The sequence below is a fragment of the Neolamprologus brichardi genome, chromosome 3 (genome assembly GCF_056152115.1).
Source record: "Neolamprologus brichardi isolate AB-2024 chromosome 3, ASM5615211v1, whole genome shotgun sequence".
In the NCBI taxonomy this organism is placed as follows: Eukaryota; Metazoa; Chordata; class Actinopteri; order Cichliformes; family Cichlidae; genus Neolamprologus; species Neolamprologus brichardi.
Genome location: NC_142106.1, coordinates 40,950,001 through 40,962,793, shown reverse-complemented (window position 1 = coordinate 40,962,793; position 12,793 = coordinate 40,950,001). Strand labels below are relative to the sequence as shown.

The 12,793-nt window shown below is 40.7% G+C and overlaps 1 protein-coding gene across 4 annotated transcripts in view; it reads right to left on the bottom strand.

Annotated features, from left to right (window-relative positions):
- Positions 1 to 1,396: 1,396 nt before the first annotated feature.
- The window catches only part of LOC102788851 (protein phosphatase 3 catalytic subunit alpha), a 71,679-nt gene continuing 60,282 nt past the window's right edge, over positions 1,397 to 12,793 (bottom strand). Inside the window, exons 11-15 of one of the 4 annotated variants that reach the window (XM_087837647.1) lie at positions 11,425 to 11,451; positions 10,325 to 10,409; positions 9,966 to 10,063; positions 7,197 to 7,226; positions 1,397 to 3,250 (exon numbers count right to left, since the gene is read on the bottom strand). In XM_087837647.1, coding sequence (XP_087693773.1) covers positions 3,048 to 3,250; positions 7,197 to 7,226; positions 9,966 to 10,063; positions 10,325 to 10,409; positions 11,425 to 11,451 — 443 coding nt within the window. In that variant the 3' untranslated portion in view covers positions 1,397 to 3,047. The remainder of the gene's footprint in view (positions 3,251 to 7,196; positions 7,227 to 9,965; positions 10,064 to 10,324; positions 10,410 to 11,424; positions 11,452 to 12,793) is intronic. The other 3 variants (XM_087837649.1, XM_087837648.1, XM_087837650.1) reach the window with 3 other exon arrangements.

The window sequence follows — 12,793 nt, the reverse complement described above, 5'->3', positions numbered from 1 at the left end:
TCCTCATCAATACAAATGTGTAATCAGCCAATCACGTGGCAGCAGCTCAGTGCCTTTAGACCTGTTGACATGCTCACAATGACTCACTGGACTTCAAATCAATCATCAGAATGAGGAAGAAAAGTGATTGAAGTGTTTGTTTAATTTAATGTGTTTGTCCTTGGCAGGCTGGTTGGTATGAGTATTTAAGAAACTGCTGTTTGGGACTTTCCCACACAACCATCTGTAGTGTTTAAAGAAAGTGGCCTAAAAAGAGAAAATATGCAGTTAGCAGTTGGGTGGAGATATCTTGTTGACTCCAGAGGTCAGAGGGGAATGACCAGGCTTCTTCTAGCTGACAGGAAGGCAGCACTATTGCTAATATATAACCACTTGTTACAAGAAAGGTATGCAGAACATCACTCCCATCAGCTAAGAACTGCTACTGCAAAGTGTCGTCTCGAGCTCATGCTGCATATGGATGTAAGGATCAGAATTTGTCATAAACAGCATAAAAGCATGGCTCCGTCCTGATTTGTATGAGCAGTTCAGGTTGCTGGTGGTGTAGTGTGTTTGAGATATTAACATTGGGCCCCTTTGTATCAATTCCCTCATTGTTTAAAAGTCACAAACCTACCTGTTGCTTACCATATCAATCTCTTTAATTAAAACGCACCCATCCTTTGACGGCTGCCTTCTCAGGTCATCTCAAACTTCTTTTGAACGTGACAGTGAGTTCGTTCTACTCGAATGGCCTCCAGTCACCAGATCTCAATCCAGAAGAGCACCTCTGAGATGTGGCGCAAACCAGAGAGTCGCATCATGGATGTGCAGCCATGCTGTCACATCAATCTGAGGAATGTTTTCAACACCTCAGGGTCCAACTCGGGTGTAGCTAATAAAGTGGCAGTTGCATGTATTTAAAAAAGAAACAAGGCTGCAGATCGCTGTTCTCACAAACAAGTGTGATTATGCACAGTGATTATGTTTGAGCTTAGCTTCCCGAGTTTAATCAAAGAAGTCACTGAGGTTGATAAAGAGGAAACACCTTTGCTGAGGAACTGCCAAGTAGCAATTTCCTATTTACATACTGCAGCGCTTTGAGCCAAGCTGCGTTTGACTGGAGCTGTAGAGGAGAATCACACTGAACTTATATTAAACCGTATATAATGACACGAGGATGATTTCTATCAGTTTTCGGGCGCTTTTCCCTTCCTGAGCTGCAAATTAAATACCACACCTCTACCGTCTTTGGTTTCCTCACAGGTTTAAATTACACAGAACATGAGTGGGCTTCCTGTAATCTCTCTGCAAAACACACACCTGATCACACCGCATTTGAAATCTACTGTGGGACGACTTGCAGGCCGACCTGCGGTCTCACGCACACATTCACCACACACACAGGAGATTCGGGTTCATTTCAAGTTGAAATTCATGCACATTTTTATTGAACAGTTATATAAAATACTTTTCATAGTTGCAAGTGCATGCCTCATCTGCCAACAGTTTTGAAGTTAAATTACAAAAGCAAGGCTTCATGTCGTGTAGTGAATTACTTGGGCACTTAAAGCAGTTCTTAAAAAAGATCTAAGTTTGTTTTTTCCTCGTTTCATCTTAAAGTATTGAGCAGTATCAAACCTGTAACTGATATACAAAGCAGAGGTCCAAATAATAGTCATAATAATAATAATCAAATTACACTTCCTGTGGCACATTTACAAAAACAAAACAAAACCGATTCACCTGTTATATGACACGAACAGCTAATCATGCATTTTGGAGTTCCACATGTAACCACACACCTCACAAGAATTGTCAAACATGCTTAATTGGACTGTGTGCACTTACAAGCGCAGGTTAAAAATTTCATTTCTCATCCATCATAGATAATTAAATGCTTCAATTACAAAAAAAAGAAGGCATAGAGCATCATGGTGTTAATTGAAAGTATGCAGTTATACGTTTCCAGTATATGTTCACTAAAGCGCAATATATTTCAAAACAGGCCTCCACAGCCAAAGTTTTCAGATGTTCTATTTCCTTTTGTTTGATTTTTTTTTTATAAAACATGCATAGGCAGACACTTTATTGTATTCTTTTTTCCTTTTCTTTTTTACACAATATAGTTTCTCTATTTTTACTTTGTTCGCAATACTTAAAAAGAGAAAAAAAAAATAACACTCATTTCCAGCAAGCCACAATAAATCTACCCTCCCCTCCCTCCCCCCTTCCAAAAGAGACAAAAAATAAACATATCTGCAAATGATAGATAGGTTAAGTGTAAATTCCAGTTATGAAACTCAAGAAAATAGGTATTCATTACTGAGTTATTTAGCCATTATACAGAAAAATCAGGTCAAAGCACACACCAAAAGAACCTGAGGTAAGCATAATATGTACAAAACCATAAAACGTTCCATTATTTGGCATTTCCACAACATTGCAACATTCTTTTTTTTTTTTTAAGACTGCCTAATTAATTTCAGAGCTATTTTATAAGAGTAGCAAAACAAAAAGTTATCAATAAATAGTCCTTATTTAGTTTGTACACCCTTATATGTTAAAAACATTATCTCATGTTCTGTCCTTTTTAGTGCTGTATTTTTGTAAACGTACAATAGTTAGTAAGAAGTTAAACGACTTTCCGTTTCGGTGTAAATGAGCAAGGGTCTTTCAAGAAAGAAAAAAAAGAAAAACAAGAAACTGAATCACCTTTAAGATCTCTCTCTCTCTTTCTCTCCCCCATCGTTCTCTCCCTCTCTGACATACTGTGGTGTGGAGGTGAATCAAGCGCGGTTACGGCCTGACCCTTCAGAAATGTGACCTGGCAATAACTTAGCAGATTTGACTATGAACTAATATTTTGAAGGCATATCCAAAGACTAGCAAGTGAGATGTCCCCCCGTTATGAGCCATAGATGCCTCCCCCCTCCACATTCCAACACTCCTTCTCCTCCTCCATCCCACACCTTCACCCTCTGCCCCTTTTCTGTGGTGGCGGGTCGCGATGAGGCTGGGGGGCGAGGCAGCCCCGTCGGCCAAGGTGGCGCCTTGCTGCTGGGCCTTCACTGGATGTTGCTGCCGCTGCTGGTGCTCCCCTTGGCGTCTGTGCCGTTGGTCTCCGAGGACAGGGCCTTGTTGAGAGAGTTGAGGCTGGCGTCAGAAGGCAGGGCGTCTCGCCGCGGAGGCATCCTCTCGTTGATGCGGTCCAGGCCCTTGGCCTCTTCGAAGCTAGTGATCTTGTGCTGAGGCGAGAAGCCTTTGATTGCTGTTGAGATGCAGGAAATAAGGGTAGGGAGGGGGGGAAGAGAGTTAGGAGTGATTTTATATGGTGTAGAGTTTAAATGATTAAAAGAATGGGGGTGGAAGGGGTGGGGTCACGCTCACATTCACCCGTGAATCACCAAATTTGATTATATTTGCTTTGCTCTTGAAATTGTGAGAAAAAAAAATTGTTTTACTGAGAAAATGACAACAGAGACTGCACCTGATGAGCTGCTGGCTAGTTCAGTTACATTTAATCCATAAAAACTGAATATCTAAAGGCGATCTCTGATATGATAAGTGCATGGCGTCGATCTCTCCAGACACACTTGTAGGTTTGGAAAACAGACATACTTGCTTTCTTGGGTGGGGTCACATGAGAAGATTTAAATAAAAAAAAAAAAATCCTAGCCATTAAATCTGGTTAGCTTAGCTTAGTAACAAGTAACAAAGTTTCTTTTGGCTGCTACCTTGTTTGCAAAGTGTCAATATCCTCATATTTCTATCCAAGCTGTCCTTTTTGATACAACTCTTCAAGGGATTTGATAATCTCCCCCTGACTAGAACCATGCATCTTTTGCATGTTTGGCAAATGTGTTAACCACTACACTATGGAGCCGACTGTAAAGCGTTAAACTTCCGCCCCTTGAGCGTGGAACCAAAAGCGAGGCAATCAAAGGAGACTACCAAAGGAATGTTTACAGGCTAGTACAAAATATTGTTTTTTTGGTTTCTATTGATAATTTCTATGAGTTATAAGTGGATACCAGGCAGGTCAAAGTTTGTGCACATTAGTACTTTGCTGGGTGTTAAGCTGAAGCAGCTAGCTGTGACTCATCACGAGTGTTATGAATCTTCTCTTGTGACTCCACCCAGGAAATAAAAAATTCTAATAGTTGAACTTTCTTTGGGTTGAAGATGAATGAAGTGAGAAGAATCTTTGCTATTCATGAGGCCATACAAAGTCTTCAACCACTGTTACTTGTTTGTGTTTTTCATGGAAAACAGTATGTGTTGTGCAGCATTTTAAACGATTAATGGTTTAATAAGGCATGAATGCAACATGAAAGTATTTAAGCAATTTGATAATGTGACAACACACGGATATAACTTATGTGATAATGCCGCTTGACAGATGAAACGATTACATATTCCTTCTAACTCTACAAAGGGCACTTCCTGACGTCAGGGTCGACAGGTTTTCACTGTGCCAACAATATCCGTGATAGCAGACCATCTCGTGGCCATCTTGTCATGCTTTTTTTGCGCATGTTAAAAGTTAAGAATGTGACCGATATTAACCAAAATCTCAACGCAGCCGTATCGCGGAACACCTGAAGACCCCAAACATCCAGGTCACCCCATCACAACACAGCTTTTGTAACGACAAAAGGGAAGGGGGAGAAATGATCAAAGAGACAAGAAAAGAATAAAGGGAGGAGAAAAAGAAACACTAGAGTGGAGCCCACTGAGACATTCACTTCCACAAAATAGAAACCACGTTGAGACTGAGCTCACGTACAAAGACACTACCAAAGGAACTTGGGGTGCTAACGACTTGTTTAGTCTGCTTGAAGCATGCAGCAATTGAAGGTTGACTGGAGGTTATGATGGGTGGAAGTCGCAATATGATACAAAACTGAGTGAACTAAACTGAATAATGGAGATAAAACCCTTTAAATATGCAAAGAAACACCAATGAAATGAATAAAACCAGCAATTCAAGGCTGTTTCATTCAAGTCGATGGATACTTTAAGTATTACAAGAACGAATCGTTCCAATATTCAGCTTGAGTTCAGCACTTTTTAAAAAACATTTTGTTACTTCCACCTTTCATACAGACTGAGGGTGATTAATACTATGGTTGTAAATAAGAAAACCCTTCTTACTAGAATGGGGGTGTGACAAGGGGAGGAGGGGATTTGATTTAAGAGGACAAATTGGGGATTGTGGAGAAGACGGTGTGATGGGTAGCGTAGTTGTGTTGCTGCATAGCACAGGTCAGACACAGGTTATTAGCAGCTCAGAGGAAAGAACACGACACAGCAGGGCCACAGAGGATCCACATGGAAAGAGAAGCAGAGAAGAGTCTGGACACTACAATGGACTGTCCTCTATGGGGCTAAAGAGGAAGTACTGGACAATTTCAATGTAAATAGCAGCTGGCATACTACTATTTAGCTCGCAGTTGAGGTTGTTCTTGCGCCAAAGGCGATGCAAGTAAAGCAGATTTTAGGGAGCGTCCAATTTGGATTTCAAAGCCTCCTGTGGAGCGTCTACCAATTCAGATTCAGCTCTAAGGAAGGTGTTACATAAATAAAACAGCAACAACAATGCACAACTGCTTCAGCTGTTTCAAAGGGGAAAACCATCAAGAGCTTTCATAGCAAGACTTCATTGTATTGTGTGAGGGCAGAGCAGAGGGGGAGCGTGCTGCCTACTATGATAAGAGCATTGCATCAATCATTTAAACTATGATGAGTGATTTTATTGAAGTACCTTCCTCTGGAAAAGTTCATTCAATCCCCAGATAAGAGAACAAGTGCAGTTTACCACATAAAGTATTACCCTCGGCAACATTAGGAATATATTCCATTAGGAAATAAAGTGTTGCTTCAAAATGATATTCAATATCCTGTCAGGGTGAACTCTACCGATAACTCTACAGGACCTACTTCCTCTTTAAGGTCGTGAAAACCTTAATCAGGAAGGTGGGGTTAGAACACTTTGAGTTATTTTTCACTTACATGGTGCCTTATCTAGATCTGCTGCACACATTTGCTGTGGAAAAATACTGGTACCAGTACCACAACATTAGCACCTGTGCTTTTGGGAAAGGCCAAATTCAGAACCCGTGATGGCGATAAAACCTTTGTGCTTCTCCTATTGGTCTGAAGTAGTTAAGGCTTGTTTAGGAAAAGTTCATGCCAGATCTAATACCGTGCAAAAGTCTTGATTTACCGCTTCTTTGTCCAGTTTTATCAATTTTTTAAGGGCAAACCATGTGAGAGATACCAAGTTGTTTGGATAACAGCTCTGAAACTTATCTCTTGTGTTTCTGTGATAAGCTGCCAGTAACAATGTGCCTAAAGATACAATTTAAAATAGGCTTTTAAATAAGTTGTCTGTTATGTGTAGACACAACACTGGTTCATCCCTTTAGTCGGGTGTCTTTTTACACTTGAAAGATTCATAGCTCAGCGGTACTAATTCTAAAAAATGGAGTGCCTGGAAAAGTATTGCTCCAGACCACCTTAAAAATTGCAACATAATCTGGCTCCTTGTGATACAAAAACAATATAAAATGGGCCACGGCTCAAGACCTTTGCACAATACTGCACTTTTCAACATTAATCAAGAAGCAGCTTCCTATGAATAAAAAATGAAGGATTTTATTGGCTTGTGTGCATCACATAACCCCTCAAAATTTTAGGTTTTCAGGACCTTTAAGGATGCTGGTCCAGTCTATCCCTCTGGATAGGCTGAAGGCTTGGTAAAGCTGCCAGATGACCTGATGATACCCACCTCCTACATTATATACGTGTGAATGTGCATTTTCTCTTTATCTTGATGTTTCATGCAGATTATTTTAACTTCAAACAGAGAAGATCCTTAACGAAGGAGTTTTTGTGGATGAACCGATTGTGACACTAGCGCTGATTTCCGAGGAAGACCGCGAGTGGTAATTTGCTTTGCACTCACTCAAAATCACAGATGACCTTTGTGATTATAAAATCTGTGCTATGAAAGACATTCCCCTTTCAAACATGTGACCACAGGATTTCCTAATTTACTTACTTCTTTTTCTCCGTTAATACTATGCCACAATTTGTTAGCCCAAACACCCAACACACTCTATTCAAGCACCAGCGAGATGGATGAAAACCCAGCACAGCCCCCTGTCTATTGCCATGAGAAGCAACAGAAGAGGGCAGCCAGACCCATTTACCTTCGTCAGCCTCAATAGCTTCAATAGTAGCTGAAGAGAAGAAGAGGGAGGTTGCAAAATGAATGAGAGAAGTGAGCAGGAGAGTTCATTTTGTCCCAGGAACAAGTCAACGAGCAGCAAAGACAGCCAATGCCGACAACACAGGTTAAAAATCATCTCCACATTTTATGACAGAGGACATGTGGATGTTAGCAAACAGGGGAGACGGTGAAAGAGGGGGGAGGAGGGGAGAGGATGAGCCTTAGTTCCAGATCTGTAAAGGGAAGGCGATACACGTATGTAGCAGCAAACCTCATGGAGAGGATTGCATGTTCGAGGTACTTTGAATGTGTTTGACAAAAGGTCTGAATGTGTGACAGATAAAATGGAAACTGCAAGAATGAACATCGACAGCAATTTTAGCAAGTTGCAGATGCATTAGGTGTTCCTGTTACGCAAAGAAAAGAGTACATTTCGAAACGAGACAAATGGAAAACAGAGAGAGGACTTAAGTGCGCGTGCAGGTGTGAGCTTTCTGGCCGTGACTGAACTGTTAATGTAAAGCTCGAAGTACGACAGAAACATGGAGCGTCGTTAGCGTTGTGTTGTGTGCAACATGAAGTAGCATCTGCAGCTGCGGGATTAGCATCTTTTGATATTAAATATCAAAAGTGCTGGCTTACTTCTGCGACGCGTGAGGGGAGGAAACCTTTCAGCCACTTACCAATCAATTACAGTCATCCTCGAGATAATAAGTGAACACACGATAAAACTTTGCAGAGTCAACTTTAACAAAGATGGGGGGGTGGGGCGAGGGTGACAACAAAGTAATGACTAAATTCTACTAAAGACTACATACTTAAAAAAAGGGCACAATAGCATGAGACTTTAAAGAGTATGACTGATGGAGTCAACATTAGAGTAGAAGCACACTGATGTGCTAAGGGCAGCAGTGTGATTCTACCAATGTCGTAACAGGAATCTCTGAACATCGCTCTACCTTCACCGCAGTTCTCTTTAGTGTCAGCTGAACTTATATACTGTATACGCTAATCCTTAAGAGCACTATTGTCATGTAGGCCATCGGCAGAAACACCTGTTTGAAACTTAAAGGGGACCCATGATGCTTTCCCTTGCTTTCCAAAGCTGGACGGGCATATCAGACATGGTCGAAGTTCCAAATAATGAGGTCAGAGTCAGATATTCCCCCGGCTGATAACACAGAAGCCCCACCCACCTGCTATTCAAGCAGCTCTTTTCAGACAGGGCATGTGCTAATGGGCAGCAACACGGCCCAGCATAAGATAAATGATGATAAAAATGAATCACGCAGAGCTACTTTAGTTGATTCCCAGAAAAAAACCCCTGAAAAAACCCATGATATTGGAAATGAGCATGATAGGTCCACTTTAATGTTGGTTTAAAAGCTCAGTAGAGATGCTGAAAATGACTGTGAAAGAATGCTATGCTTTCAGGATAATTGCATCCTTCCTAACAGAGATATGCAAAACTGACAGCTTTAGTCAGAGGCTCTTTGATTTCTGACAGACTCACGTCTAAGGACACGTGCGCACTAAGTTGATCAACACGGTGTTATGTAATATGTTCAAGTGGTTCTTTAATAAAGTCTTCCACGATTTCAATAAGATTTTATACATTAGAAACAGAAAGGGGTGTTATTAAGCAATAAAACACGATCTTACTGAGATCCATAGACCTGCACGACTGCTGCTACCTTAGTGTGGTATGACCAGCAGCTAAGTAGGTAATGCTACACAAGGACCAAACAAACAGTTTGATGATTAAGTGTGCTAAAGTACTGTACACCATACTGTACAGCATGATTAAACATTTATTATTATCATCATCATCATTATGTAAAGGTTACTAACACTATGCTACATATGTTTTTGTGTATTCAGGAAAGTGCTAGCTGATGTAGGGTGAGAACCTGTGCGAGGAGAGGGAAGTCTACCGGATTTCTGCTTTACTTGGTGAATGACAAGGCAGATGGCAGCTATCCCTTTTTCTACACTTATTAGTGTCGATACGGTTTTATCCCTTGATTCACAGAGACCTGAGTCTATTCTGACAGAGCACTGCTGAGATTCTCTGCTAGCGCTCAGATCTGATCAGCGCTGTAAACGTTTGTATCCAATTAAAGCGTGCGTAAAGGTGATTCCAAAAAAGCCTTCATCTCCTTGCTGCGGCAGCTTGCCAAACTCATTGAGGGAGCATTTGAAATTTCACATGAGAAAGAGTGAACTGAACTCTTATCTTTTCCCACAAAGAAAAAAAATAACAACACACAATGGAATACTTGCACAATTGATTATACCTGCAGTTTCTAGGGAGAAAGGAGAAAGAAAAAGATACAGGTAATATTTGAGATAAACCCAGTGGAATACAGTGAAAGAAAAGGACGGGAAGAGAGCGTATTAATGCCAGATCAGAGGGGACACATGGACACAAAAAATTTAAAAAAAATAAATAAAAATCTACTGAATGTGTTTGTCATTGTTTAGGGAGATAAAAACTACAAGGAGCAACTGTTGCTGTTTAGTAACAATTAAACTAAACATGAAAAAAGACTGACACTCTCAGAAACATTTAACTATGCTAACATTTTGAAATTCCAGTGCAGTTAATGAGGAGAGAAATGAAGGAGTCTGTATTTGCAGTATTCTGTAAACACTAAGCTTGCACTTTGTTGAGAGTTCTGCTGTGTAAGGGGAAAACGTGTTGGTGTGAGAATCCACTGGTGGTGGGGGGTCTCTGTGACACACTTACCATTCTGCAGCTTCTCTTTGCCTCCGGACAGCACTCCGCTAGGTAGCATGCCTGTGGGCGTCAGACCCTTCAGCGTCAGCACGCTCTCACTCTCCTCTCTGAAATATTAACCGAGCAACATTTTATTTATTTAGAAAAACATCCAAAATATGGGTTTTGGGCAGTCACATAACTACATAACCATGTTACTAAGTTAGCAACAAAAAAACAAAAAAAAGTCAGAAATCAATTGTAACATGAAATATTAAAGTAACATATTTATTACTTTAATAAGTTATTAATAATATATTCAAGCGCAGATCTCTAAGGCTGTGTAAATGGAGCTTAACGCAACAACAACACTGTTTTTATGTGTTTACCTGAGCACAGAGAATACCCTGGCCATCTTCCCAATGGCACGGATCTTGTTGCGGATGACCTCCTTACGTGCAGAAGCTGTGGCACCTGCATTGAGAAAGTGCAAAATGTCTTACAACCCGTGACTCATCTGAACTCAACCACGTCCTGTGGAAGTCGAGCACACAATGCACTGCATAGTCTATGTGCTGTTTGTTTTAATCCCCATAATCCTCGTTAAAAGATCATCGAATTCAGTGAGTCTACTCAAAACAAAGCACGTCTCTCCACTATTAGTTTATCCAGGAGTGCAGGAGACGAATACAATGCAAACACATTGTTATTGGAGTCTTAAGTTCGGTTTACAGAAAATGGTTTGCATCTATAAACACATCACATCATCTGAGTAATTCTCAGCATTCAGTGCATTCATGCTGCGGCTGTGTTACGTACTGTGAGCTGCAGTCCCTTTGACTCTTACAGATTATTTTGCCCAGAGAGCACTTAAGCCTTTTTAAAACAAGCCACTGTTCTCCATCACTGAATGGCTCTGACCTTGTCCAAAGTGTTTTCAGCATGTTTCGATAAGCACGCTCTTTAAATTTTCCTGTGCTGTGTTTTAGCGGTGGAGACTAACGGGATTTTTCCTGGACTGGAAACTTTGTTTTAAAGATCCCCTTTTGCAAAATAACAGTTTCAAGGTCCCAAAGGCCCAGTTTGGAAAATGTACGAGGGACAGAAATGAAGTCGATGCATGGAGTAAAGCTGGGTAAGGGACACAGCTGACAGTGTGAGGATCTGTTTCAAAGTATTCCTGCCATCCTCAGGTTGCTCATTCTTCAGAATCTATTTATTGTGTACAACAAAGACTAATTTAGATAAAAGGCATGACCCTTCTGAACACTTTTTCCCCTTTCTGGCCCGGCCTCAAACAGGACTGGGTAATTGTTAACACTTTTGACCCCTTTTTCGGTTTAATTGAGAACCACAGTTAGCCTCAGCAGAAGTGTTAGCAGGCGCTTTAAACAGAGGTGTTAGTTTACAGACTTCTGAAATGCAGAGAGCAAGCACTGGACAAAAGTCTGCCCATCTCTGCACACACCAGTACAGCTAGTGTTTGTACCTTTTTTGGGGGGATATATTAGCTGTCCTTCTCATGAAACACCCCCAGAAGAGAAGACAAGAGAAAGGACAGAGAGATCAGTGGATGGCTGCAGAATGAATGAGGTGGAAGAGAGGGAGCGCACGGCGAAATAAGAGGCAAGAAAGCACGAGTGTAAACAAAAGCGATGCCTTGAGCACAAAACTCTGGAAAACATAAAAAATAGAAATTAGATGAGATAATCATGGGGAAGAGAGAGAGTGAGAGAGAGAAGAAAAGAGATGTGAAAAATCTAGTGAGGTTGGAAACATCAACATAATGGCAACTGAAAACCATGGAAACCATAGCAGATAAAGAGTGGGTCATAGGAAGGATTATCTGAAAACATAACAGGGCACAAAAAAGGAGCTCATGAGCGAGAAAGAAGACATAACACAATTGTCAAAACAGTTAAAATAAATAAATAAAAACAAGCATGGAAATGGCTGCGAAACTAAACAAGAAACAAGCAGTGGCGAGAAATGAGATCAGCTAAAATCAGCATGAGTGAGTTGGTAGAAAATGAAGATGTTAAAGGACAGCTACTAATGTTTAGGAACGTGCATGAGTTGTGCTAGTTTCCTCATCAATATAATCAGAATTTAGCTTTTCACATATGAAATGCTTTAAAATGAGCCACATGTAAAACCAGTTCATTATATAACGATATTTACAATCACAACTTCAACAGCACAATGAAGCAAGAAAGGTTCTCTTTGTGAATTTGGAAAAATAGTAACAAACCCCCCCAAATATTTCTAAATTATTATAAACCACAACATTTGGTCTTGCACATGATCTGTGCAAATCTCAATCTACGCTCCCTGATCAGTAGATTAAAGGAAACGCTGCGTTTAGATGTGCAGAAGGAGCTCAGACATAGTGGAAATCTGCTGAGATCCTGACACATATCCTGGGTTTACTGATGCACACTGTGACCATTAGTAAACACAAAGAAAGAGGAGGAAGGGGGGTGGGAGGAGGGGGTCTGGTGAGATCATTTCCTGTTTGGCAGTAAGAGGTGGGGCAGGCAGAGGAAAACTGGCCATCTCGTGTACATAAGCTGTAAGCTGGTATCAAACAGACGACTCACCACTAGCGTAGGTAAACCAAGCAACTTAGCAGAAAACAACACTTCAAAAAACTGTCCTCAAAGGATTGTTTTGTTTTAATACTGACAGACATGTTGAGACTTTATAAGGGTCTTCATATTTCCTGGATTATCTAAGGTCATCATTTCCAAGCTGCCGAGTTCAGTCATTCAGACGTCACGTTCCTCTGTGTTTAATATTTTAAAGCATATATAGTTTTTACATGTAAAATTCTGAACACCATACATGTAAAAACTAAG